At 32.7% G+C, this 21493-nt stretch overlaps 2 protein-coding genes across 4 annotated transcripts; one reads left to right on the top strand and one right to left on the bottom strand.

Moving 5' to 3' along the window:
• Positions 1 to 12: 12 nt before the first annotated feature.
• Positions 13 to 18527, top strand: LOC148629270 (ATP-dependent DNA helicase PIF1-like). Its single transcript, XM_088547326.1, has 11 exons — positions 13 to 116; positions 1410 to 2121; positions 3113 to 3202; positions 3977 to 4130; positions 4367 to 4481; positions 6136 to 6242; positions 6911 to 7050; positions 7350 to 7456; positions 8071 to 8158; positions 15409 to 15554; positions 16106 to 18527. Exons 2-11 carry the CDS (start codon positions 1431 to 1433, stop codon positions 16316 to 16318), a joined length of 1851 nt encoding a protein of 616 aa, XP_088403452.1. The 5' UTR covers positions 13 to 116; positions 1410 to 1430; the 3' UTR covers positions 16319 to 18527.
• On the bottom strand, positions 18462 to 21493 carry LOC148629269 (G protein-coupled receptor 157-like). 3 transcript variants are annotated; one of them, XM_088547328.1, is made up of 5 exons: positions 21343 to 21493; positions 20498 to 21053; positions 19668 to 19879; positions 19135 to 19320; positions 18462 to 18864 (listed from the first exon to the last, which is right to left on the bottom strand). In XM_088547328.1, exons 2-5 carry the CDS (start codon positions 20904 to 20906, stop codon positions 18640 to 18642), a joined length of 1032 nt encoding a protein of 343 aa, XP_088403454.1. In that variant the 5' UTR covers positions 20907 to 21053; positions 21343 to 21493; the 3' UTR covers positions 18462 to 18639. The 3 variants fall into 3 exon arrangements, with proteins under 3 accessions (XP_088403454.1, XP_088403453.1, XP_088403456.1); XM_088547327.1 differs by having other exon boundaries at positions 21285 to 21468; XM_088547330.1 differs by having other exon boundaries at positions 19135 to 19317; positions 21285 to 21467.

The following is a 21493-nucleotide window of genomic DNA, read 5'->3' as shown; positions in this document are numbered from 1 at the left end:
AATAACGTTTCGGGACTTTTCTTGTTGGAAGTGGATAAATCAAGAGAAAGAAAACATTCAAATTCAGAAATTATATTTCTTGCAATTTATAACTACGAACATATTTCAAGAAAATGGTAGGTCACTTATCTGAATATTCTATATGTCTAATTGTCTAATTGCAAACCTTAAAAATAGAACTTCATTAATAAAAAGATAAGATTAAGAGTTTGTTTATTACCTAAATTCAATTGATTACCGCTATAACCTTGGTTCCCTTGATTACTCTTTCAATGAATCTTGCTATTTTTTTAAAATTGGGATTTTCTCACGAGTAATAAGAAATTTCCTACTAGAAATTTCTTGTTATAGTAAACAAGACTGAATTGACATCTACATTGCCCATTGTCTCCAATGAATGATATACACGCAACCTGGCAAAGAGTAAAAAAGACTCCTGTGAATGTGATAATATGTTTGTTTGTACTTAAAAGTATTCTGTCAGATTTTCTGACAGGGATTTGATATTTCTATTAGTAATAGATATTCGGTCAGTAGCTCACCCGAGCTCATGCTCTTTATTATGTATTATATACCAACTTGAAATACTTATTTATTTATTTATTGTAGTCTCTGTACGAGCATCTTGAACACAGAAAGGCATTAAATTTAAATTAGGGTTATAAAGTTCCTGTAATTATACAGCTAGACTGAATAATTCACACAAATAACTTTTAAGATTTTATTTAATTTTGGCTTTCATTAATATAAGAAACATACAAACATGAACAACCTAATATCATGTAAGTATACAAGTTTATTAGCCAATTTTGGGCATAAACAAAACAAGAATACATGTACAATGTATATAATTATGAATATGAGGATACTATCAATATTCAGTATCAAGTTACATGAAGTACTATGACAATATAAAGTTTTTAATGAATGATATAAAACTGTAAATTATCAGTTGGAAAGTTCTGGTTCGGAATAGTAGTTTTATCACAATCTCTTCAACTGGAAATACAAAATGTAGCCTCTTTGACCCGGTATGAATAGTTCTATTCAAATCACATTGACCGTCTTTGAAACTTTTTGTCTAGACAGCTTTTTAACTTTTCTAAAGCTACTGTAGGTGTTGATGTTGTGTTTTCTTTGACAAAAGCCTCTCAACTACAGTACATGTGTATGATAAGATTTTAGATGATTTTAATAGATGTATACTTAAGAGTGAGCTTCACATGCTTATACTGTGACATTTTATTGACTAGGCTTGATATATACATGTATCAAGCCTAGTCAATAAGTATGTAACCTCAAAACATCAACAGATGAAAATGCTTGACTGTCTTTCATTTTTTGTGATTTGAAGCCTTATCTGTACATCAGTTTTATGTCAAGGAATATGATTTTTTTTCTTTTGATAGGAATAGAGTTTGAATTACAGTATGGAAGTAAATGCACTGACTTGTTCTGTTGTTGTGGAGGATCTGACCAAAACTGGGGATGTCAATAAACGATCACAATATAAAAATCTTACATTGTCGCTTGGTAGAAATGAATTCAGAGATGTGATCTTTAAAGTTGACTTCGGAAGAAAAGAACTAAAATATGCACTGAGAGAGCTTAAAATCTTCAAGAAGTTTGTAAAAGATGGTAAGGCAACTATACGAATCCCAGACAGAAACATACAGTTTATGCTGTCAAATTGTCCCCCTGATAAACTCATGATGTTTTTAAGGACAATGCACACCAAACTAGAGGTTGGGAAACAAAAAGGATTTTTATCTGATCGCAAAAAGCTTTTGTCTGATCTTCCTAGAGTTTTTGAAGAAATAAGCCCATTGACTCTCAAAGATGTTCAAACAGTTCATGAAGTAAGAGCCAAAGCACTTGAAAATGATCTGTTCACTCCTAAAGGCAAACGAAAAAGAGTTGATGACAGCAACAAAGAAAATGAACCTCCAAGAGGGGCAAAAATGGCAAGAAAGTTAGTACAACCTATCCCTAAATCTGTCAATCCAGTGAAGCTTAGTAAGGAACAATCCCATGTTCTGGATGCAGTATCTAAAGGTCGAAGTGTGTTTTTCACGGGCAGTGCTGGCACTGGGAAATCATTCTTGATGAAAAGGATTATTGGTAAGAGGTGCTTGAAGATTGTTATCTTCTCTTTTATGTTTTTAATAATAAGGTCATCGTAAAGAAAAATTTCTAAAAATTCACTGAAATGTTTAGTTTATTTATAAAATACTCAATATACATATACTTGTATATGTTGTCAGTTGATATGAGTTCAGATGTTTAAAGTTTGGAAACATTGTATTATAAACGGCAACATGCCGTTAGATAAATTGTTTTTAAATATCAATCAGACTTTTGCAAACGAAAAACCAGAAGCAAATAAACCCAAAATGTGTGGAAATACATTTCATACATTCAGTGTTCTCCCCATAATTTTTAAATAACACAGTGCTTACTGGCATAAGACAGCTCTTATGGCCTTCCTCCAAAATTATAGCACAGTGCCCATACTGCATTCTAACTAAAATTAATTACTGATAGCACAGTGCTAAGAAATCATAGTGCTGCAAAGTACAGTGCTATAATGGCCTGGGGAGAATACTGACATTTAATTATTTCAGTATAGGAATAAAACTTTTTTTTAGATTTTTTTGATGTATGGATGTGACCAACTCACAATTTAAGTGAAGCTCAAAGGGCTTCATTAATTGCTTTTGATTGAGTTTGTGAGTTAACATATCCATGAAATCCTCCAAAGCACCTTTGATCAGTATGATTCAACACTTTGTAGTTGTAAAACATTTTCAACTTTGAAGCAGATTATTTTATTTGAATAAATGTACTTTTTTTATAGCATCATTAATTCATACGCAACAACCAATATTCAAAAACTGAATGAAAATTGTCAGCCAAATAAAATCTGTAAAAACCGTTAATGCTGGATTTATTTAAAATTTAAAAGAAAACGGATACAATTAACAAACACTGCATATGTAGGTGTTTCATCAAGTGCACAAAACCCAATCCTTTGAAGTAGCATCATATTGCACAATTATCATTCTCAAGAGTCTAATGTATATGTGGAAAACATTTGATATTAATTTTTCAGGCACCCTACCACCACAACATACTTTTGCAACAGCGAGTACTGGTGTGGCTGCTTGTCACATAGGGGGCACAACTCTTCATGCATTTGCTGGTAATATTTTATATTTCTGTTTTCTTTTCATCCATTCAGTGTTATTTCTGTAGTACATGTATCTGCTTGAAATGATATATATTTCACTGTATTGTATTGTTACAATCAGAAATTCATTCAATTTTCTTATACATTTAACGAAACATCTTTTTATAGTATATTGCAAAGTTTACTCAATATTGAATATCATGACAGATTTTGATATAATGTAGAAACTTTATTCTGTAAATTATTTGAAAGAAATTGATCAAAATGCATACAATGTACGTGGAAAAATCCATTTTCAAGGGGAGAAATTGGTTTTATAGATGTTATTGGATATTTTGTTGTTTTTAAATCTTATATGAAAAGAATCTTAGTGACTTTAAAATTTCTTTAAATAAAAAAAAAAATCAGTTTTTGATAATGTTCCAATCCATTCCTAAATTTCCAAGCAAATCTCAAGGTCAGTATTTTTTTGGGGAGGGGAAATTTTCCAATAAAAGTTTAATAAAAGACTTTACCAATATTGATGCACAATTATCTTTACATCAAATTTGATGACTATGCTCTATTTGAATTAAAATTTTAAAAGTATATTAACATCCCATCTGTAAAATATTTTGAAAATCTGTACCCCAAACATGTTAGACCTTAAATATTAATTGGGTTCCTGTATGCAATATAGTTGATTGTATCCAGTGTTGTCAACATTTTGTCAAAACTTACTGATTAATTAGTAGACCTTTGTTATTCTCTCTCATTGTATTTCATTTATACGTTGTTCACACTTAGGTATTGGTTCAGGTAGAGGGACGTTACATCACTGTGTGGAGTTGGCATCCAGACCACAGATAGCACAGCAGTGGAGGAAATGCAAACATCTTGTTATTGATGAGATTTCAATGGTTGATGGAGATTTCTTTGAGAAAATAGAAGGTGTGGCTAGGTTAGTGTTTTTTTAGTTTACATTAGACGATGAAGTCCTCTTACTTTTAATCTAAATAAATTTAATCTATGACCTTTGAGAGTCTGATTTTAGTCTGACAGCAAATGATCTGCTGGGCATATACCAATCTGAATTACTTCTCATAGCCTTTCTCATAACACAGAACTGTAAAACAAATTCTCAAAACTCAGCACTATTATATTATATAATAGAAATTATGACATAATATGTTTCAGAGTGATCAAGAAGAATGACCAGCCATTTGGAGGTATACAGCTGATTGTATGTGGTGATTTCCTGCAACTTCCCCCAGTATCTAAAGGCAAGGAAAAAGTCAAGTTCTGCTTTCAGGTATTTTAAAGTTCTCTTGTTTCATATATATTTTTCATTTCATTTAATATTGTGAAAGACCCATGAATCACTTGAATATCTTTTAAAGTATATAGACTTCACAGTTATATTACACTCTATTAATTTTTGACAATATACAATAGTACAATGGTAATCCTCCAGAAAATATTAATATCCTGTTTAATAGAAACAGCCATAATTGAAGCACTTGAGTTTTCCTCACTATTAAATGAGGTTTTAACTCATTGGAAATGCTTGTACTAAGTTAGGACTATTGCCTTTGTTCCTTGCTTTCTGGATTTTGCCTTGATATTGCCATTAGTTATATGGTCTTTCTTTTTGACTATTCTTTTTGATTATTGCCTAACATTTAATAGTTTGGTACATTTGTTATTACCCTTTACTCAATATGGCAATTTTGTTATTAATCAGTCAACAGTATATTTGCATGAAGCTCCTGAAAAGGTTTGTTGTTGGTAATTTGATATGAATAAAAATATACTGTTTGTACTAATAGTCAATCTGGCAAACCTTTGCCCTTACTCTAAACAAATTGCAACAGGAGATATTTAAGTTTTAACCTGTAATATTATGGCCAAAATAAGCACAGAAAAATGTCTTAACTTAATCTAACTTTCAGAAACCTCAGAATGAGCATTTCAAATTTCCTATGGAAATTATTATAAGATAGGGGAGATAACTCTGTCAAACTAGCTGAAATAACAATAAAATTAGATACAAAATCATAATTATGCTGTGTTTGATGATTAAAAAGTGGCGATATTAGACATTTGAGTGTTGATCAGAGGATTATTGAGAACTTAAAAAGAGTTTTCATATCTTATACCTAACAACAACTTAGATTAAGAAGCTAGTAAACCATGTGTCCATTTTTCCAGAAAATGAAGTTCAAGAATTCTAATTTTGGTGAAAATGATGAAGTACATATTCTACTTTTTGTAGTTAAAAGATTCTATTAACAAAGGCATAACTGTTGATAAGAAGCTTGCAGAAATAAAGAAATTCAAAATGATGGAAGTGTCAGAAAATAAGCATTTATTTAATTGTAAATTTAAATAAAAAATAAAAATAAACTTATCCTAGTTAAAAGTTTTGCATACTGTGAAAGTACTATTGTTTGTGGGGTACCAATTTTTGTGGTTTTGTGGGTAGGCGAACCACGAAATTTGGTTCCCAACAGAAAGGAGATTTCCATTGAAGTGTATATCGAAAACCACGAATTCAATAATCCACAAACTTGTGTTTTTCCCAAATCCACGAAAATCGGTTTCCACAAATTAAAGTACTTTCAACATATCATTTTCAGGACATTATGGGAGAGAGTCATCAAAGAAGAATCTTCCATCTCTAAGTGTCATACTATACATGAAGATAAAAAAGGAACAAAAATCTGACAAAAAAAAATTATGGAGTTATCTCCCCATAGGAATTTTGAGGTTTCCACATGTTAGGTTTTGTTAGTCTTTTTTCTGTGTTTATTTTGGTCATAATGCTACATATATTCAAAACATTTTCAGTAGCAATTTGTTTAAGTTAAAATTTATTTTGCCTGGACTATAATGAGATGGTACATTGTAGCAAATAAGTTGAATGAAATGAGAGAGGAGATAATTCATCTTTGCTATCTTTCTAGACCAAAGCTTGGCTAAAGTGCATCCAATTAAACATAGAATTAACAGAAGTAAGAAGGCAGTCAGACAAATCATTTATTAATGTTCTTCAGCAAATCAGATTGGGCAGGTAATAAATTGTTAAAAAATACATCACTTACATGATAAAAAAACAGAACTTCAATAATACATATGTACTCAAAAATATATGAAACAAATTTAAATCATTCTTGTAAGTACCATATAGCTTAGAAAATGGTAAGTTAATTGACTTTGCCAACCACACTGAGTATAATGATACAAGTTTTCAAAAAATGATGGTTGTGTGTGAAACTGTAAAGATGTCAAATTTTGAAAACAGGGTGTTGTTGAAAAGAATCTTACTGGTGACAGGTATTACCCAAAATATATGAATTGTCTGGATTACTCATTGGTCAGATGATGATAGTCCTGTTTAAATATTGGGAAATGTTAGGAAGCACATGGCTTTGAATAGAATAATAGGTTTCACCTTTTGTATTTTCAACATTCCTTGTTACAAAATGTTTCTTTTTTCTCTACAGGATTTATCTCAAATGCAAATGGTTCATCAGATAATGAGTATAGTATTTTTAAGAGTCGAAAATTCTTTGTGGGCCTTTGAGGTACTTATATTATGTCATGCTAGTCCTACCAACCTATTCTTAGAATCCACTGCTTAGATCATGAATAGTATAATGATAACAGTACAAAATATACTAATCATTAAATCTATATCATGTTTTATTCACTTTGATAAAAATTTTCCTCTTAATATAGATGCCCTGAATATGTGGACACTACCTTAAGAGCAACAGCTCGACAAAACATACAAAAAGATGGTATCCTAGCGACTAGGTTGTGTACACATAAAGAAGATGTCAACCAAATTAATGAACATCATCTGAAGAAATTGACTAGTAAGAAGTGATTATTGGAGTCAACGATACTATAATTTTATAAATTCAACATTTTATACTGCTTAGTCAAATAATTTAATTTATTGTTTCAAAGGATATATAAAAGGATATATTTCAGAAGCCTATACTGCCAACACAAGTTCCTTTCATTCTACATTCTTTGTAGTGTTTGCTTTAAAGAGAGAAAAAAAGCAATGCTTATTTCTGTTTTGGACCTTTTCATTAAAATGGTATTTGGAAAAAAGTGACTGTTAAATAACCCGTAACTTCACTTTGTATACTTGATTTCTGCTTTCCAGGAGAATCAAAAATATTTGTATCCACAGACAGTGATTCTGTTTACACTCAACAGATGAATGACATGTGTCCTGTGCCCAATAAGATTCAACTGAAAGTAGGAGCTCAGGTAATCATGGAAGATAGTTATTTTTGGCTTACTTGAGCTTCAACAAAACAAGCTCAACCAGTAAATGTAGAAATTGGAATCTTTATGTGTCATTTTTATAAGGTTTGCTAAACATTTTTAGTCTTGTAATGGTATTATCTGTCTTTATAATTGTGAGTAGACATTTGATGTCTGGACACAATTGTAACTGTAAAGATATTGAACACATTGTACTGCAAGTGCTATACCACCTAAGGATAGTGGGGATTGATTATAATTGTGACCTGAACCATTTAGGAACTAGGGGACAAAAAGGGGCCATTTTTCTTTCGGTCAAAATCTTATCCTGCATCAAACCTTTAGAGTTGTGTCAAGCGTGAATGGTATGTCCATACTTGCCTTGGTTGTTCTGGTCTCAACCTCTTTGGCTGTATCAAGCTGTACCCTGCGAAACATTTTATCTTTTAATTTTTGTATCCTAGGATTCAGATAAAAAACAAATAATTTGAAATATGACAATAAGATATTTCAGAGAGTAAGTTGAAATTTCCACAAAATAATAGACCTGAAGCTAGTGTTAGGAAATCTACCCATTTTACTTTCAGTCCGGTGTTATATGTGTTATTGCATTTCAGGTGATTTTAACAAAGAATTTGGATGTACACAGAGGATTAGTGAATGGAGCAAGAGGAATAGTTACAGGGTTTCAAAAAGATAATGATGGTAAGATCTTATAGTCCAAGTTATTCAGTGATTCATAGAGCAAACAAAAATAACACAAACAAGAATAATAATAACATGACTACTGGTATACTGTAAACCTAGTAATTTTCATGTTGATTATTTTCGTTGATTTTGTCAAAAGTACATATTTGCAGGTGTCAGTTTTTGTGGTTTTAAGAAATTATAAGCATTATGTAGTGTGAAAGATCTATTTTACAAGTACCAAAGGCCAGGTGAGCTATTGCCATCACATGGCATCAGTCATCGTCATAGTCTGTCGTTAACAATTTTTCAAAACTCTTCTCCTCTGACACTACTTGACCAATTGGAACCAAACTTGGTGTGAATGTTTCTTAGGGTATCCTGCATAGAACTGATGTGGGGATTTTTGATCCATTGAAAAACATGGCTGCTGTTACTAAAAATAGAACATAGGGGTCAGACAGTAGTTTTTTGCATTAACCTCAAAAACGTTAGGTTTAGCCAAATTTTGACAGGATTAAAGTGTTCAGTGTGAAGAGATCTATTGGTGATCAAAATTTCATTTTAATCTGTGAAGCCATTTTGGAGTTATTGCCCTTTTTCGGCATTTTTTTGCTATTTTTAATGTTATTTCTTTCAAAAGTCTTCTCCTCTGAGACAACTGGACCAATTGGGACCAAACTTGGTGTGAATGTTTTTTGGGGTATCGTGCGTAGAACTGATGTGGGGATTTTTTATCTGTCAAAAAAACATGGCCACCATTACTATAAATAGAACATAGGGGTCAGTAGTTTTATGCATATATCCTAGAATTGTTAGGGTTAGCCAATTCTGACATAGGTAAATGTGTTCAGTGAGAAGAGATCTATTAGTGATCAAAATTTGGATTGATTGCCCTTTTTCTATGTTTTTTTGCTATTTTTTAATGTTATTTCTTTCAAAAATCTGCTCCTCTGAAACTACTTGACCAATTGGAACAAAGTTGGTATGAATGTTCCTTGGGGTATCCTGCATAGATCTGATTTTGAAATTTATTATCCATCCAAAAACATGGCTGTTTTTACTAAAAACGAAATATAGGTGTCAGACATTAGTTTTTTGCTTATTACATCTCCAAAAACTGTTAGGTTTAGCCAAGTTCTTTCAATTACTGAAATGATCCTTATAATTAATATGCAGCTTTCTATGTGTAATAGGGGTGAATTCAGAAATTTATAACAAAGGAGATTCCAGATTGTATTTTGCTTTTTTTCACCATAGTTTGCATGAAATGAACAAAATACTGCAACAATGTTATTGGGTTGAACCCCAGAACACCCCCTCTGGATCCACCACTGTGTGTGTAATACTGTTGATTACCTGTTGATAAATTCCTGGATATTTTAATTCAGGTAATTGCCTGTAATGCTTCCTTCATAAGTTTAGAAGGAAAGCTTGTGTAATAAAGAATTTGGATGCAAATTAAGAATGTGATATTTAGTGACAGGTATTGGATTTTATCAGGTTCAAAATTGCTGAAACTAATATGTATTGACTTCAGTAAGATGTCTGGTAAAGACTGGTTTTTTATTATACGGCCATCAATTATGGTTGGGTATATTGTGGTAATATAAACCTTACTAATTTTCGCTATTTTCATGGTGGACAGAAGACCATGAAAAGTAGTTAAAGTGAAATTCATTTTTAAAACTATATAACACACCCTTTTTTGAATCCATGAAAATTGATACCCAAGAATATGCTCACTTGGAAGAATCTGTTAAAAATAGCAACTGTGATGATTAACACGTTTACAGTACACAGCTGTCCAACCTTCCATTGTCAACACTTGTACAATAACTGCCAAACATTTCAAACCATTTAAATAAAACTTTGGTCAATTTATCTTGATGGTAATAAGCTCCCTTTGATTTAACATTAGTTTTGTCTTTGAGATAGCCTTGATTGCATTTAAGAAAGGGGGGTAGTGTCTAATTTTGTGCATTAACTGGAAAACTTTGACTGAAAAATGCTTTCAGCAAATGCAACGAAACTTTGAGATATTCTTTTTATTTTTTGTCATAAGCTTTATTGTATAAAAAAGGGAGATGCTTTTTCCATTTTTGTGCTCAGCCACCACAGGTATCATGGGCTGATGGTGCAGCTCTTTATTTGTTCATAGTTTTTTAAGAAATATTTCACTGCGTACTTCACTACAGAAGTTTTATGCCCCGTGCAGGTCCGGGTGTTAAAAGAATAGGCCTGCAGCAGCGCTAAGCTTGTCGTATAAGGCGACTAAATAGTGCTCAGAAACCTAGCCGGGGGCTAGGCGCTCTGCCCACAGAGCAACTGGGATGTGTGCCCCAGGTGGTGGAATGGGGTACCCCTGGCGTGTTACATGCTGGGGTTGTCAGGCTATAATACAGAAAACCTGACCGCAAACCATAGTGGTGCACCATGTTGGGAAAGATGCCACGTTCCTCGCACGTTAAAGAACCCTGCTGTGGTATTCGATAGGAGTAGGAACCTTTGCGCTCCGCCACAGGAGGCTAAATTGCCCGATCTTACCCATCCCCCCTTTTTCCAGTGGCAATCAAAATTTGTCGACCCTATTATCCTTGTGATCCATCCTTTTTTTTTCATTTCATGTTCATTTTATCATCCATTTCATGTTCATTGTCTGACTATAGCTGAAATATTGCTGCTCGGACGTTAAACCCCAACAAACAAACAAAACAAGTTTTATGGTCGTTATCATGAACTCACGGATTGTTACAGTGTATCCATCTACACCATGAAAACAGATTTGTTCAATGTGTCATAGTTTTCCTTTCCTCTTTCATCTAACCCTGACGTGACATTTTATGAGCAACTCAGCAGATGTTTCAAGAAAGCGGAGGACACTTTACCCTACTGGTGCACCTGGTACATGCTCCCAGTTTTTAGTAGAGTCTGAGTTGCTTATTTATTTTTGTTACTTTATATGTATTTTTTTGGTTATTTTATGTTCTTTGTTGTGTGTGTCTGTTTTCCATGTCTGGTCTTTGTTCCAGGATTACATTCTTTTGATTTCCTTTAGAATCTTTATTCCCTTGATTACTCTTAGCCTTTTAATTAAAACAATTGTTTTTTCACTCTGTTTGTCTAAATGTCTTTCAGTTATATGTGACTGCTCTGGATATTTTAGCTCACCTGGACCAATGGTCATCTATTGACTGTCATCTGTTAATTTTTTCCAAAATCTCCTCTGAAACCACAAATTTGAGGATGCAAATTTTTTGCCACCATTATCATTAGAGTGTGTAGCTTCTTATAGTATCTGAGAAGTTCATAATCAGATATAATGGCTGCCAACAAGGGGATGAATCTCTTTGTTTTAAGTTGTATCTTCATAATATACTATGAAACTATAAGAGGAAAACGAAATGAAGATGACCTGCTTTCTTTGGCTTGAAGAGCTCTGTATTATCTGTATGATAAGGCCTACAAAAGAATTTGTTTTGATGACCAAGGCCGTATGATGGCAAGAATGTTCAACAACCATGGCACATTAGAAGAGTTGTAAATCTCTTCATAAAACAATTCACTTAAAACAATGCATTTACATTAAAAAGAAAGTGTTTTAAAGAAATTAAATAATACAGATATAACATTTTAGTTATAACTTTAAAAGAAACGAAAACACAAACTTAAATCACATAAGATTTTATGAAACAAACCAATATCTTATAAGAAATCTACAATGCTTTGGAATGGAATGGTCTTGAACAAATCAATAAGTTTGACAACTGTTTTGCAAAATCTACACATTCTAGAAGAACATGTTTAATTTAACTGGAGGCTCTAGAGAGCCTGAATTGTTCACTTGGTTAAAAATAGTCTTTTTAACTTTTTAAAGCCGGTCTCTTGACCTCACTGTACTATTGTCACAAGAATCATTTAATCAGTAGAGAGATTCTTAGTTATCTACCCAGTTTTCATATTATAAAATAAATCTCTCATTGTCATTTTTTGACTCTTCAAGGGCAATAACTCTGATATTGGTCTACAGATCTTTATAAAAATTTCAGCAAAGGTGAGTCTCACAATGTTGATCAATTTAACCCTAGATTGTTATAGATGTTCTACGAAACATTAATGCTGAGTTTTGTTTCAGTCCATTCAGTTATTTCAGAGTAGAAGATTTTCAAAGGTGGAGATGTAAAATTTGTTAAAAAAAAATACAATTCAGGACCCATAAACCATTCATCTGTCAACAAGACTTTGAAAATTTTGGCATTGGTCCATCCCATCATGCTGAACAGTTCTATTCCCTAGATTTCAGATAAACCTAACTCCTTTTGAGTAATGTGCCAAATTCTTCAATTTGACCCCTGTGGTCTATTTTTAGTAACAGTGGCCATGTTTTTCGCGAGATCAGAAATCCCCACTCATAGATTGTGAAAAATACCCTAAGAAATATTCATGCAAAGCTTGGTTACATTCTGTCAAGTAGTTTCAGCGGAAAAGATGTTTAAAAAAGTATGACAATGTAGATGGACGGCCAGGTGAACTTAAAAGGACCATTAAATGGTAAACACTCAGGTGGATGGATTACAAGCAAGCAAATGGCCATGTGTTGGTCTAAAAGGTCCAGTATGATACATGTACCTAGTTATGACCACTTATTCCTTGTGGTTTATGCACACCCAGATTTGGTTTGGTTAAATGGAGCTTGTTGTGCTTGAGACCCTTCAATATGAGTTTTTTTTCAGTTCGTGATTCTAAATTACCAAAGGCAATTTAAAGAGTTGGAACAAATAACTCATTGACTTCTAGTATTAGGTTGAAGTTGTAGGATTGCTCATTGTTAGTCCTTTGAAAGGCTTAAAATGAGGTTTTTTCTGATATGAGCTAATATCTTGAAAACCATTTTAGATATATTGATGAAATGATCCTTATAATAAGACCTACTAAAGTCTCCATTGATTGAAGTTATAAATGGATCCCATGTAAGAGTTTTTGCTCTGCAAAGGCAAAAAATGACATTTTCCCAGTTAAAGAGAAACTTTTAATTGGTGGAATACTCTGTATGATTCAACTGAGTTGTGTTGAAAATAACTAGTTTTGCAGTTTTGTGGCTTAAAAGATTTGTGAATACTTTTAATCATATTTCATACCAAGTGCATTTCATTTTTTCTTCCTGTTTATTTTGTCACATTTTTGTAATTAAATAGTTTTTTTTATATTGTTCTAATTCTTGGACAGATGTATTTATATGATTATTGTGTAATTTCTGAAGAAGAAGACTTTGTGAAAGCTTCGCTTGTTTCAGAGTCTTTGCTAAAGGGTACATCATATGTAATTTTAATATTTAATCATTTCCACATATTCCCAGGAATTGTTTTCCCTGTCAGACTCTCTGTGATTTAAATGTCATAATTTAATTTTTACAAACTACCTTTATGAGGACTATATAAAACTTATTGAGGACTAATTCTAAGACTTAGAAAATGTTAATGTATATTATGTAACGGAACAAGTATAAGTATAAATACCTTACCCAAGGTGGCATGAGATTGTTATCCTAAGTTTTAGTTCTGGTACATTAAACAGAATCAGTTGAAATGCAAGTTTAAAAAAGCTTAAAGCTATAAACAGATGTTTAATAGTTCGGACAGCTTTGGGGTATGCATGTTTAAAATAGACAGTTGATTCATAGATTCAAGTCTAAAGCTTTTAAAGATGAAAGGAAGACAAAAATGTGAATTTGCTACAGTAGGGTAAAATATATATCTACATACAATTCAGATTCCTTTGAGGTTTATCATCATATTTTATAGACCTATTACGTAGCCATGTATATTGCATTCAATTGTAAAGTCATTAAATTTATAAAGTGATCAGTAAGATTATGATGGCTTTATGGTTATCTTATTTTTTTTATTAACTGTTATCAGGGACTGACACTTACTTTTCTCACTAGGTAGCCAACATGATTTTGTTGTCCTCAAAATTATTTGGCATTCCTGTTCATATAAGGTAGCCCAAAGGACAACCAATTAAAATTTCAAGTTAGTCCTCTTTCAAATTATGTCAGCACAGGACTACGGGGCCACTGTTAGTGTTGAACCCAGAGCTTACTGAAATTTTTGGAAAACATGAAACCATAAGAAAATTCTTTAAAAAAAACAAACAAACTTCAAGTCTCAAGTGATTTCTCTTGGGAAAGTGTTAGATATATGTAGTGCTGTGAAAGTACATACTTCTTTATGTAATGTCCTACCATAAAAAGTTACCATGGCTACAGGAGATTTTCTGAATGGCTTTTGAACACCAGGTTCAAAGTAAGCTCAGATGTCTTTGATATACAACTAATTTTGTTTTCCTGTTTGATAAATAAACTTTTAAGTTTGTTTTCTCTTGTTTTTCAAATGATTACTTGATAGGCTATGTAAAATGAATGGAAATGAGGAGAAATGAGACAAATATGGGTTAATTGCTCATTATATGGCCAAATAATTTGCTGTTCTCACGATTTGAGTATCTTATGGTCATTGAGAAGACAAATAAGTATAAAATAAAATTTGTTAATACAGTTGCCAAATGAGATAGGTAAACTTTGATCATGAAATATTTGTCATACTGAAATGAATGTTTGTAAACTCTTCCCTTACAGGCAAAGGTGTTCCCCTGAACTTCAACCTTTTCTGTTATCATGTTTATATATATATGTGTTGTTTTTTTAAATCAAAGATAACAACAATTTGCACAATCCTTTACCTTGCTTGATAAAATTTAAAAGGATGAATGTCTAAGATGTTCTGTTTTATTTTAGATGACTTTAAACTTGAGCAACTAGATTGATTAGATGTAATAATCTTAAATATACCTGTATAAAATTTAAAAAATAATAATTTTTGCCACTGATTCCATTTGGGAATCCAGTTAATGATAAAAGCAAACCATCAAAATGAATTCATTCTAAAAGACAGCTTTCATATTCAAGTAAAGGTGTAAAAATATTGTCCTGCATTCTTTTTTCATTCCACAAATTTTACAGAAGATTTTGTGATTGATTGAAACCGACATCTGTAATGAAGAGAAATGGAAATAAACTGTTTCATGTTTATTGGTAGAAGTGCTCTTGATGTCACAATTACTGTTCCAATCATTTTTAGAGGTTTTGAAACCTCTACTGTACCATTTCAGTAATACACATTTTGCACATCTTGTGTAGTGTGAAGGAGAACAAATGTACTTAATGTAGCAACTCGTGGAAATCTTTTAGCAGTTTTTTTTTTCTTCAGGATATCCCATTGTGAAGTTTAAGTGTGGATTGGAAGACGAAATCAAGCCAACTCGATGGTCTTTCAAGCAAAGTGGTGGGAGTATTTCATCTAGGAAACAGATTCCTTTGAAGCTAGCGTGGGCCATATCTATCCATAAAAGTCAGGTATGAATAACTTAATATTAACTAACACATTTTAGGTTCTTTTAAAACACTATCAAGTACAATGAAACATTTGATTTTCTTCCATTATACAAATATAAGATTTTAGAATTGAGAAAAAAGGTGTTTGAAAAGACCAAACTCAGCAAAGTATGCAGCCTTTAGGAGGTAAAGAGACACCTGCCTGGCTAGGAGTTAGATTAATGTGTCTGAGTTGGTTGATGATTATGTGTGGTCTGTCTGTGAGCTAGATCAGCATGCCCAACTTGTACAAAGCAGTGTGTTTGATTGATAAAATGTTCTTGTCATAAAATCCATGAAATATCTGCTATAGGACTCCAAACCACTACCAATCAGTCAATACTGTTAAAACAAATATAAATTTGGGAGAAACAATATGGTGGTCTAAAAGTTTTGTTTGGTCTTTATTGTTTTTAGCTGCAACTTTTTTTTTTTTCATCATAGATAAAGCTTAAAATGTTTGTTCACTGTTCACAGATATACTAACAGTACTTTTATAATTACATATTAAATACTGTTTACTATTATTTCAGGGCATGACGTTAGACTGTGTAGAAATCTCACTCTCTCGTGTCTTTGAATGTGGACAGTCCTATGTAGCCTTATCAAGAGCCAAATCTCTTGAAGGACTACGGGTTCTTGACTTTGAGAAGAGCTGTGTAAGAGCCAATCCTGACGTACTTAAGTTCTATCATAAACTTGATCTACATAAGAGAGTGATGCAGACCTCTATAGGAGATTACTAGTGTAGAACATTTTAGGGGTTGATTTGTTTATTAATGGTATGGTAGTTGATGTATTATAATGGATTCTTTTGAATGTGTTCACCTTGTACATTTTATTTATCTTTATAGATTGAACAATTATTTTACTGACTGGTGATGATTAAGTTTTTTGTGTGAAAGTCATGAAGCATGATTGGTTAGAAGTAGGTTGAATATTACTTGCTAATCTTTTTGCAAAAATAAAAATGAGGCATATTTCCTGAGCTGTCTATTGGGTATTTATATATGGAATGTGTTAATTTGGTTAGGCTCTGTTCGGTATTATAGATGGTCATGGTAAATATGTTTGTGTGTGTGGCTGTGTTAACTTGGTCAATTTAGTTAATAGGTTATTTGAGAAATGCACTCACTAATATCCATGTAGATGTTGCATTCTTTATACATCAGCAGTTAGCCAAGGGATGGAAGTTTTAACATGTACCTAATACAACACACCCATTTTCAGTTTTATTAGTTTATTAGGGAAGTTTTTTTTACATTTGGTTTGCAATCTAAGGCTTTTAAATAATATATAATGTAAAACTGTGCTATTCTGAACAACTGAATTAAGATACAACTTAGTGAGTATTTGATTGCAATTATAAGCAAGCTAATATCATTTTGACAATTACATGTTTAGTTCACCTGGCCAAAAGCCATGTTAGCTTACCATCACTTGGCATCCGTCATCATTAACAATTTTTCAAAAATCTTCTCTGACATTACTTGACCAATTGTAACCCAACTTGGTATAAGTGTTCCTTGGGATACCCGGGCATGGAACTGATGTGAGGATTTTTGGTCCGTTGAAAAACATGGCAGCTGTTACTAAAAATAGAACATAGGGGTCAGACAGTAGTTTTTTGCACTTATGTCCAAAACCATCAGGTTTTGCCAAATTCTGACATGGGGGGTTAAGCACGATGAACTCTATCTGTAATGGAATTTTTCGTTTTAATCCATTAAATCATTTTGGGAGTTATTCCCCTTTTTCGAAGTTTTTTTGCTATTTTTAATGTCATTTCTTTCAAAAATCTTCTCTGACACTACTTGACCAACTGGAACCAAACTTGACTTAAATGTTTCTTAGGGTATCGTGCATAGAACTGACTTGGGGATGTTTGATCTGTCAAAAAAACATGGCCGCTATTACTATCAGTAGAACGTAGGGGTCAGACTGTAGTTTTTTGCATACCGGTATATCTCCAAAACTGTTAGATTTCGCCAAATTTTGACTTAGGGAAAAGTGTTCAGCATGATGAGTTGTATCTCTGGTCAAAATTTTGTTTTAATTTATTAAGCCATGTTGGAGTTATAGCCCTTTTGTTATGTTTTTTTTTTTTTGCTATCTTTAATTTTATTTCTTTCAAAAAATCTTCTCCTCTGACACTACTTGACCAATTGTAACCAAACATGGTTTGAATGTTCCTTGAGGTATCCTTCATAGAACTGATGTGCAGATTTTTGATCTGTCAAAAAATGTGGCTTCTGTACTAAAAATAGAACTAGGTATCAGACAGTAGTTTTTTGCATATATCTCCAAAACTGTTAGGTTTAACCAATTAAATAAGGGAATAAAGTGTTCAGCATAATGAGATCGATCTGCGTTAAAATTTTTGTATAAATCTGTTAAGCCATGTCGGAGAAAGAAACTTCCAATTGATGAAATGATCCTTATGACAAGTCCTATCAAAGTCTTCTTGAGTTGAAATTGTCAAACAACTCTGTTAAATTTATTGCCCTTGAAATTTTACAGTTGTGTAATATTACACCTTTTTATGTTCAGCGTTTATTTATGTTTCTAGCATTTGCTACTCTTAATTTATAAATGATCGAAATGTTTTGAGGTTTTATATTGACAGTCCATGTGTGAGATTACCTTTAGTATTTTATACTATTCACTGTGAAAGTACTATTGTTCAAGGGGTACCAATTTTCGTGGGTAAGCCAGACCTCGAAAGTTTCCAAAGAAAAGGATATTCCCATTGATGTGTATACTGAAAACCACAAATTCAAGAATAGATAAACTTGTGTATCTCTCCAAATCCACAAATTGGTATCAATTAGCTAAAGTATTTTCACAGTACCATAAATGTGTTCTTCAAAATAATATAAAAAAATGGCAGCAAGTTAGACTTTTTAATGTTTGTATTTTATATTTTTTTAAAATAAAGTTATATTTTATTACTTTGCCCTGTTCTTGTATTTTTGTTATAAAGCATTCTTTGAGTATGCAGTTAGCATTGTAATGTTTTATGCAGGAAGTATATATCACTGATATCTGCAATACATTATTGTTATCCCTAGACATGATGTTCTTCATTGATTTCTATTTCATTTAAAAGTTGTGGATTGTCCTCAGAGCTGGTCTTTAGCTGTACCAACTCTAATGGCTGAAGTCCTGATTTTCTGTTCATAATAGAATGGCGTATAGTTTCTTTCCAAAGACGCAGTTTTCTTCTCACATCTTTAGATACAACACATAACAAAAAGACATTAACTAAAGGCTGTGAATTGTCACCAATAACCTGAAATCAAAACAGACTTAGATATTAATTTTACAAAGGAAGATTATGATTTCTGCGATTGAAATATCAGTTTGAATGTGTTCCTAATGACATTCTTAGATTGTTAATTTGATTTTTGGTACTTTTTGATGCCATCAACCTCCCGATATTATCACTCGAACCTGTTACCAAGTGTTTAGAACTATGTTTTGATTTTTATTAATTTTCATATATTCTATTTTTTTTATTATTTAAAAGTAGCCTTTATACCCATCTCATGAAAATTGGTACCTGCATTAGGACAAGCCAACTTGCTGTGGATGAAAGTGCTGCAGCCATTTCTTGCCATGCACCCCAGGCATAGAGTACAACAAATATGAGTGGGATGTGTCGTAACTTCCTATTGGCTGTCTGTACTCTATAGGTTAAATCCTCTACAGAGTCACTATCTGGATCATCTTCTTCTGGTTTGCCCTGCTTAAAACAAAGTTTATGGTATTCAAATCTGATAATTTCTTCGCATCTGAGCACAGAAAAAAAAATATAAGTAGGCTCACAAATTATGAGATTATTCCTATATTATATTCTTGTATAACATTCTCCCTGAATGGTCTCAGATTCAGATACAAAACACCATATTTTGCTCTTAATGCTTATGTATATGCCCTCTTTTTATTTAATATTAGCATGAGTAGTATTGACAACATTAACTAAAATCAATGTTTGATTGATTGAGCTCCCGTTAAGACATAAAGCTTGCCAGATTATTTGTATTAGTAATAACTATATAAATAATATTCAAGATACTCTTATCAAACTTGCACCTGGACTGAGAGTGTGAACTGTACAAGGCTGTAGAAGATGGTACTGATTACTATAGTAAATATCCTCCATCCTAGTCCAGTTACTAGTTCCCACATGACGAAATGGTCAGCCTCTCGGTCTATCCAGCACCACGGTGGACGCCTCTCCAGTTTGGCATTACCAAAATCAAAACCCACTACGTCTGATGCAGTAGCTATCACCATTACAGCAACTAAGAAAAAATACTTCGGTCATGTTGCAAACTTTAAAAGATCCCCCACCACGTGCTTGTCGCCCGAAACAGATTTGTTCTTTTTTCACAGTAGAAAATCAAAGGACGCCTAATTCATCGGTGCACATGACCTTTGTTCAGCTAGGTTTTGATGTAATCCTGTGTTCTGTTTTATGTTCCTATTTCCCTGTTCTTTGTTTGATCTTTTTGGTCATGGACTTCAAACTTCGGGATTTCGCTTAAGCCGTAGTTACCCTACCCGTGATATTTACATGGATTCTTGGTTATTTGTGAACTGCCACTTCTATAACCGAGTTGGAAATTATAACCCTTTTTACTCTCTTATCAAGCAGTGTTGTTAATCCAAAGCCATAAAAAGACAGCATTAGTATTTTCGCTAGGATTTTTAGAATGGAACGATTGCAAACTAATTGAAGGGAATAGGTTAGACAAATGGTCTTCTTTAAATATATGTCCACAACCTTACATTGAGATGGAAGATAATCTTGTCTTCTTACTAATTTCATACTTAATTCATTAACAACTTTTGGAACTTAAAAACAATGGTCAAATAGATAATAACTTCACAGGACTTCAGTTTCAGTTGTAACTAATTACCTGGAAATCCCCAACATATTAGATGATACAATCCTTTTATTCTGTCAGCGAAATCAACTTTCTTCCAACTTATACACAAGTAAATGTATATACTAATAATACACGTCCACAGATAACCACATACATTCGATACAATAGAGATGGCACTGGCGGCAGCACATGCTGGAAATGTGACATAAGTCAGATCTGGTGTGAAGACAGCCAAACTAGCTGAAATTATACTGGATATACAGGATAGTAAGTTAGCTATTGTCAAGCATACCAGCAATGTTCTACCGTTCGTTCGAAGAGATTTAAATCCAGCAAGAACGCTGAAAATCACGAAACAGGACAGAATAGAGAGGGATGCCATTACGATGGCGATGCCTGCATACGCTTTGTCAATGGTATGAAGATATGTAAACTTCATCCTTGTTGGTCTTGTTCTTTTTACTTCAGATGATTGTTCTGTCTCTTATTGCTTTGTAAGGACTGGAGTGTTGTTTATCTATGTGTACTTGTATCCCATCTTACAATCAGTTGGTACCAGCCAAATCTACACAACAAGTTGATGTAGCTACAGACAATAAAGACGACGGTCAGAATATTGTATTATTCAGATATACAGTAGGTACGTAATTAACAAAGGATGTGTTCTTGTAATATGAAATGTTTAACTTCATTTTAAAATTCGAATAGCCCATTATCAATGCGTTTTGTTTTAAAAAAAGCCACATACATATATATATATTTTTAGATTATTCGGACAAAGCGTATATAGCACTTTGTTCAAGAATTAAATAGATACCTGAATCATAAATGGACGAGCGAAAAAAAGATTCCTCGGCGAATGGGAGGTGGCTTACGCGAGTAAATATCTTAATGCAGTTGTATGTTCAGATCCTCCGGAAGTTTACATCACCATTAACATGTGGCTGATCAAAGTCCCATAGTCTATATAGGTATCTCGCGCAATGGGTGAGACATCTTCATTTTTATCGCCTCTGATAATCTAAG

This window comes from Perna viridis, chromosome 1 (genome assembly GCF_037379345.1).
Source record: "Perna viridis isolate PV_CMFRI_1.1 ecotype Kerala chromosome 1, ASM3737934v1, whole genome shotgun sequence".
NCBI classification, from domain to species: Eukaryota; Metazoa; Mollusca; class Bivalvia; order Mytilida; family Mytilidae; genus Perna; species Perna viridis.
The sequence above is the reverse complement of the archived record's forward strand: the minus strand, read 5'-3'. Positions and strand labels throughout refer to the sequence as shown.